General features: G+C 36.1%; 1 protein-coding gene across 1 annotated transcript; it reads left to right on the plus strand.

Moving 5' to 3' along the window:
- Nucleotides 1–1740: 1740 nt before the first annotated feature.
- On the plus strand, nucleotides 1741–3507 carry ISF_08857 (Cupredoxin; the record flags this gene model as incomplete). Its single annotated transcript, XM_018852460.1, has 2 exons — nucleotides 1741–1987; nucleotides 2054–3507. The coding sequence occupies 2 exons, from the start codon at nucleotides 1741–1743 to the stop codon at nucleotides 3505–3507; spliced, it is 1701 nt and encodes a 566-aa protein (XP_018700420.1).
- Nucleotides 3508–8452: the final 4945 nt, after the last annotated feature.

Here is an 8452-nt window from a genome sequence, read left to right on the forward strand (position 1 = left end):
GAAGAATAATTCTTATAACTACTTTATAAGTACTTTATAGTAAGTATATAGTTAAATTAAAGTACTTTTCTTTTTAAGATTTATGAAAAGTTACTTTTTTATTATAATAAAATTAAATAAAACTTAAAACTATTATTAAATTAATTAAAAACTAATTATATTATTTATTTTTTATATAATTTTCTTTTAAAATTACTATTCTTATTAATTTAATAATTAATTTAATAATAAAATCTTTTTACTATAATTTATAGTATTCTTTTTTTTGATTTAAGTATTTAATTTATTATATATATTAAAATTAACTTTTATATCTTAATTTTAATACTAGGTTAAATAAAGTGTAGGTTATAGAATTATTCTATAGCTAATCTATAGGATTTTATTACTTCCCTACCTAATAGCGTATATCTACTTTATAGTACTAACGGCTCCTATCTTTCACGGGGCTAGAACTAATACATTACTATTCCGAGTAACCCTAGATAGCTAGTACACGAGCGAGGACAAGGACGAGATGAAGTTTACCGAGGCCGAGTTCCATGTTATCGACCTAGTAGCGGATTATTAGCAGTACCAGTTCTCAACGGTGGCTGACGACGAGGACCGGGGCGAGCAGGCTCCCGACCAGGTGAAGGTGTGAGGAGGTGCCGACGCGTGAAGGCGGCTTATAGACACTCCTGACCATATGGTTATTCACTAGGACTATTGGCTGATTTGAGTTTAAGTTCACGCCATGTTGTGAACATTGGTTTGTTATTGGATGCTTAACACTTTTAACGCTTCCTACTTACCCTCCTGGGATAGCGTAGCGGTGAGCAGCAGCTTCCAGCTTTGATATTCTTCCAAGCGGGTTGCCAAAGCTGCGCAAGAATCCGTAGACCTACGACCGGCTGTTAAGGTAATCATTAGGGAAATCTTGTCACAAGATTGACGAACTCTCAGCCGCAGTGGAATTCTTCTCCACACGTAGCTCGATGAGGCACGCGGTCCTCTTTGCAGTGACTCTGCTGGTGCTCGTGATGGCGCGACGTGGTGTTGAAGGAAAGGGATACCATCGACCGCTCGGCGAAGGAGTGCAGTGGTTAGTATCATAATCAGGCCCGGCCCGCGCTGGACGTGACTGTCAAGAGTTGCCCTGCGAGGCAAACCTTAAATTGAATAGTCTCGTCTAACTGCGAGCTCGTATGTAGACGGGCCAGGGGAGGGCACTTTCGCAAGCTTTACCCACTTGGTTGATAGCAAAAAATGAGTCATCTAGACTAGAGACCACCGGCGTTGCTATATGACCGTTGTGTGGATTAGTGGTATCCATCTCTGTTTTCTTCAGGCTCGACTCCAACCACAGGCTCCATGGTCACAACGAGTTGCTAGATTGCGAATAAGTTCAGAGTAGTGGAGCTATCGGCAATCACTCGGGGATTTGGCAAAGCTGACATTGGAGATCACCAGAGCCCTAGATGACCCAGCCTCCCGAGCTGCCTCAGCTAGCCCTGACCCAGGCGAGAAGGAGAGTGCACGGTTGCGGCGGCCGCATGTCGTGATATGAATCCTGGCTATTACACGAGCAGACACTCGGCAGGAATTGGTAATCTTTGGCGGCAGATGATGGCGACTGGTCATGCGACGTATTTTCAACCGGGGCTTCTGGGAACTGGAATTACTATAAAGTTCACGTATAGACAGCATATTAATGATGATATGTACAATAGTATCTTCGCGCACCAAGCTTTATCAAACATGCTGAAATCACTCTCCTTAGTGGCCGCTCTCCTGCTCAGCGCAATCTCGGCCTCACCTACATCTAAGCTGTACCCTCGCGACCCCTGCGCCGGCAACACACCTACAACACGTTCCAAGTGGTGCAACTACTCTGTTGATACCGACTATACAGCCCAAATTCCCGACACGGGCGTCACCAGGGAATACTGGCTTGAAATTACAGATGCTGTCGTCTCCCCTGATGGGTTCACTCGACCTGCCATTGGTGAGTTTCTGGCTAAGCCAACTGGGCCATCAGGTGAAGTGAATACTAACAAGCTCTGTATTTCAGCCGTCAACGGAAGCATTCCGGGGCCGACGCTCATTGCTGACTGGGGCGATACCGTCGTTGTCCATGTATCAAACAAGCTGACTACCTCTAAGAATGGGACCAGCGTTCACTTCCATGGCATTCGTCAGAGAAACACAAACCAGGCGGATGGTGTTGTTTCAATAACACAGTGTCCTACTGCAGTTGGGGAGACGGAGACGTACACGTGGAGGGCCGAACAGTACGGCACTACGTGGTATCACTCGCACTTTGCCGTCCAGGCGTGGGAGGGCGTCTACGGTGCTATTGTCATCAACGGGCCTGCAACGGAAAACTACGACGAGGATCTCGGTCCGCTGATTCTGAGCGACTGGAGCCGTAACACTGTCGACCAGCTGGCCTTTTATTCCAAGCGCCACCTCATCCCCCCTTTCCAGGACTCAGGCCTGATCAACGGTGTTAATGTCAACCCAAATGGCGCGGGCGGCAAGCGACACACTGTTCAATTTAAAGCTGGGAAGTCATATCGTCTCCGGCTTCTTAACGCCGCTATCGACACGCACTTCAAGTTCATGATAGACAATCACCATATGACCGTCATCGCCGTCGATCTTGTCCCCGTCCAGCCGTATAACACCACCGTCATTGATATAGCTATTGCCCAGCGATACGATGTCATTGTTACTGCCGACCAAGGCCAGCGTGCCGACAACTTTTGGATACGCGCAATTCCTCAACTCCCTTGTTCCCTCAACAACAATCCAGAGAAAATCCGAGGCATTGTCTACTACGGCAATGCCCCGTCGACGCCGTCGACCAGTTCTTACGAATACCTCCCATCGTGTAGCGATGAAAGCGAGCACAGAACCATTGTGCCCCATGTCAGCAAAAGCCCCAGAGACCTGGCGACTGCCGAGAAGTCGTCCCAGTCCGTCGCCCTAGAGCTGCAAAACAACTTCTACATGTGGACTTTGAACGGCACCTCCATGGAAGTCGACTGGCGGAACCCGACACTCACGCAGGTCCTGAACGGGCAGACGGCATTCGAGAGGAACGACGGAGTCATCGAACTGCCCGACGCCAACGTTATGTTCTACGTCGTCATACACACCCTGCTGCCCATCCCCCATCCAGTCCACTTACACGGCCACGACTTCTTCGTCCTCGCCCAAGGAACTGGCGTTTACGTGCCCGGCATCACCCCGCTGAACACTAATAACCCGCTGCGACGAGACACGGCCGTCCTGCCAGGCGCAGGCTACCTCGTCCTCGGCTTCGAGACGGACAACCCGGGCGCTTGGCTGATGCACTGCCACATCGGCTTCCACGTCAGCGAGGGGTTCGCGCTGCAGTTCATCGAGCGGCGGAGCGAGATAGCGGGCCTCACGGACACGGGGGCGCTCGATAAGACATGCGCGGGGTGGAGGGCGTACCAGGACGCCAACGCCGTTCACCAGGACGATTCTGGTGTCTAGATTGGTGCTGTGTGGCATTAGCGGGGACCCAGCCCGGACGGGTGAACTTGCTTTTGAGTCACGTTTATTGCTTTCTTTAGTAGATTAGAGAACGGTTTAGGGGTTAGATGGGCATATAGATAATGGAGGAAAATTTACTAGAAAAAAAGGTAAAATAGCTAATACTAGTGAAAGTAAAGTAGGTAGTATAGTAGCTATACTAAGATATATAGTTTATAAAGCTAATAGATAAATAAAGTAAAAAGTAATTAATTAATAGTAATATACTAATAAACTATACTAGAGTTAATTAAAAATTTATATAGTCTTATAAAATAAAAGTAGAGTTTATTAAAGAGTTAAAGTAGAGTTTATTAAAGTAAAAAAGATTATAACTAAATAAAATAAATAATATAATTAAAAGAAAATACTATTAAATAGTATAACTTTTAAAATATAAGTCTTTTTTAAAGTAAAATTAAATAGCTTAATAATAAATTAAAACTAATAAAAATAAAAAAACTATTATTTTTATAATAATTAATTAAAATACTTTTAATTAAAATAAAGTATCTTTTAAAAAAAATAAAAAAAACTATTAATTATCATTGTTTATTTTTAAAAATAAAAATTATTTAAATAATTAAAACTAACGTCGGCCACCCACTTTGGAGCCAACCCACTTAGGAGCCACAAAAACGCGTCGCCACCCTCCCCCTCTCCCCTTTATAACAACCACGATGTCTCACACAATAATTATTATTATCGTCTTAAACTTTATTAAGATTAATATAGAAGCCTAATACACTAAAAATGACCTTTAGAATGCCATTTAAGACGTTATTAGTGGCGCTAGCCATCGAGAAGCTGTGAGACGCTGGGGAATCCCTCGACAAACACTTAGTGGCCGGCTTAAGGGAAAGCAACTTAAAAAAGACGCTTCTAAGCCAATGCAACGCCTTACGAGTGTTTAGGAGACGCATCTTAAGGGCTGGATCCTAAGCCAGGATGCCGCCGGCCTCTCTATGACACACAACTAAGTCCGAGAGATGGCTGGGAAAGTGGCTGCCCTTAATGGCGATACAAGACCGATTAGTAAGAATTAGCTATAAGGATTCCTATATTAAAACCCTAAGGTTAGGACCTTAAGAGATAAGAGAATTAATCTGAAGAGGATTAATGGCGCATTAACTAACGCTATTTAGGAATTCCTCCGCCTTTTAACCCTACTAGCACTTTATAACATCCCTCTAAAGCACTAATCTAATATGGACGAAACAGGGCTAGTAATAGGCTAGTGAGAGAACGGCTTAATACTAGGGTTATTAAAGAAGCGAATCGTAGTGAAGAAGCAGTCTAGGCTTTAATATTAGACTATAATTATTAAGTGCATCTTAGCTACTAGGAGGAAGCTTAACCCACTAGTTATCTTCTAAGGTAATAGTATTTAATAGTAATACTTTCTAGATAACCTTAAACTATACGCTCACTAGTACTTTAAGGCTATAAAGAAGGGCTGGATGAATGATAATATCGCCATTCACTGGCTAAAGACGGTCTTTATCCTAGAAACGAAGCCACACCTAGGAAGCCGCCGATTATTAGTTGTTGACGGCTATAGTAGTCATTATATAACTGAATTTCTATAGGAATGCTACTAGCATAACATTTTTATCCTATTCCTGCTAGCACATAATAGTCACGTTCTTCAGCCTCTTAATGTGGCCGTCTTTAGCCCTGTGAAGAGGTATTATACAGCCCATCTTGGCGCCTATCCTACTATCGCTGATTCGTCGCCGCTGGGTAAGAGGATTTTTCCTAAGTGTTATTTAGAGGCATGGGAGCTTAGAATCACTAAAGAAAATGTTCTTACTGGCTGGCGGGCGGCAGGACTTTAGCCTGTTAATATCGTGAAGCTATTACTTAGTCCTTTACTTCTTTCTAAGGCACCACAGCCTCTAGGCACTTAAAAGAGGCCTTAAACGCCTCTAATAAGCCAGATTATTAATATATTAACGCTATCTAACGCCCTAGGCGTTAAGAGGCTTTTTTTAAGCCTTAAGCGTACTTAAAAAACGTCCCCTATATACCGCCTAATTAAGTAGAAGATACAGAAGGGTCTTAATGTATAGAATAGTATTATTATTATATTAAAGATATAGATAAATAGTATTTAGGAATAGACTATTAATTTATAAACTAAAAAGTGTAAGAAAGTTATACTTAATCTAAATAACGTGTTTATTAGAGTCTTTAAGGTTAAAAAGGTATATTACTAGCTTAATATATAACTCGTTAGTATAGAAGAGAAAGAAATAATTAATTATTCTAATACTAGGATCTCTAATAGTAAGGCTATTACTCTATAATTATTTAATAATTAATTAATTTTATTTATAGTTATTATAAAGCATTTTAATAATAAGTCTATAATCTATAATAGTAGCTCCTAAGTGGGTTAATATTATAAACAGTTAAGAGTAATATAGGGCGGCCTAAGAAGGAGACTAGGTGGGACGCCTATAGGACGCCTAATTAAGATAGGAAGTTATATAACTATAATAGGCTTATAAGAGTACTATAAGCTAGTGAGCTAAGAGAGGATTACAGCCTTAGTATAAGCTAGTAATCTAAGGAATATAGTAGAGAATAGGATAGATATATAAAGAAGGGGATTTCTAGTAGATAGTTAGACTAGATCTTTACTAATTAATCTAAGTAATAGTTCTACTATTAGGAGTAACCTCTTAATATAACTTAAGTACTATAATATTTACTTATATACACTTTATATATACTTATTTAATTCTTTATTTATAAAATAAATATACTATAGACTAAGATTAAGTTATTATTATATTTTAATTAGTTCTATTTAGTAAGTTACTATAAAAAACCTTAAGTAGATAATTAAGATATTAACTATAAGTAGACTTACTAATAATACTTTTAAAACCCTTTAGAAACTCTTAATAAGAATTAAATAATTTAAATAATAATAATAAAGAACTCTAAAAGTATATAAATAGATACTAAAATAAAATTAATAAGTTAGATAATAAAAAGGATTAGTTTATAGAATATTTTAAGAAAAAAGAAGTAAAAAATCCAAGTTCTTAAAACTAAAAACCTATAATAGATATAAAGGTAATATAAAGAACTTCTTTATATAAACTAATACTTACCTCTAGGTTAATAAAGGAACTCTTATTACTATTAAGAATAAGATCCTTTATATTAGTAACCTCTTAACTAGAAAGACTATAGAATAGTAGGAACCTACACTATAGGTATACTTTAAGTATAGTACTAAAGCTAGAGCTAATATAATATATATTCTCTTAGACTATAAGACCTTTAAAGAAAGACTCTTAAGCGCCTTTAGTAATCTAAATAAATATAAAGAAGCTACCTAGTAGCTTACCTATCTTAGGTAGACTAGATCTACTATATACTATATATAGGAATTTACTATATACTATATACTACTATATATATACTATATACTACTATATACTATATATAGGAATTTAAGTGGATTATAGTTAAATTAAGTTAAAGTAATAAGACTATAATAGAGATTTTCTACTAAGGGTTAAAAGAAGAAATAAAAGATAATATCTACTAATTAGATTAACTAGCCTTATTTAATAATTTTATTTAAGAGGTTACTTACTTCTATAAAGAATATTAAAAAAAGAGAGGAAGAATAAACTATTAAGACTATATAAAATCTAATAATAATAAACTAAACACTAATAAACTATAATAAACCTCTACTACTTATAGTTACTATATAAGACTAATAGAACTTAATACTATAAATAAAGAGAAAACTAAGACTTACTATAACTATAGTAAAAAAAGACACTTTATAAATAAGTATTAAGCCCTAAAGAAGTAATAAAAGTCTATAAGAGAAAGAAAGAAGCTTAATATAGTATATTATAAAAATATACTTATATATAATATTAGTATAACTAATAATAAAGAATACTTCTCTAACACTAATAAATAGGCTTATTATAATAAACCTATATTAGATAAAGACTAGAACTTTAGAATATAACTACTACCTAAAGAAGAAGATTAAGAATATAGAACCTAACTATAAGTCTATATATTAATACTAGAATTAACTAAATAAAAAGACACTAAGTATATCCCTACTACTCTAGAAGAACTAGAATCTACTATAATTACTCTCTAGAGAATAGATATATTTAATCTAACTATACTCTTTAATCTACTTTACTAGCTAGTAGTAAAAGAAACCTACTATATTAAGGATAAAAACCTATATACTATCTATACTATAACCTTATACTAGAAGGATAGAAGAAACTATATAATAAAGAGAGACTTATCTTACTTAAGTCTAATTAATATAAAAAGTAAGTAACTAGACTATAGTCTAACTCTTATAGAATAGTTAGAAGACTATTACTAATATAAGTATAAAGAAGAATATATAAAGAAAGGAATAAACTAATACTAATAGAATAAATAGTTATTAGAATAAATAACTAAAGAAAAGGCTAAAGGATTAAAAAATAATAATTATTATTACTATTAAAACTAATTTATTAATAGAGATTTAATAAGTCTTTATATACTATAAATATTAATAATACTATATACTTTATAGTTAATATCCTTATTAAAGAAAAACTAATCTAAATAATAATTAATAGTAAAGTATAAAGAAACTATATTTTATTAAATCTTATTAATAAATTATAATTACTTTAAAAAAAGAAATATAAACCTTACTAACTTATAAATATAGAAAAAGAAACTATTAAGTATAGTTATAAAATAGTAGATTAAGAAACTATATAACTTCTTATATTTATTTAAAGTATAAACTATACTCTCTTTTTAGATATTATAAAGATCTTAAAATATAATATTATATTAAGGTGTTACGAATGCTGCAGGACGTGCAGGCGGGGCTGAGAGAGGC

Source organism: Cordyceps fumosorosea (genome assembly GCF_001636725.1).
Source record: "Cordyceps fumosorosea ARSEF 2679 chromosome Unknown scaffold_36, whole genome shotgun sequence".
NCBI lineage: Eukaryota > Fungi > Ascomycota > Sordariomycetes > Hypocreales > Cordycipitaceae > Cordyceps > Cordyceps fumosorosea.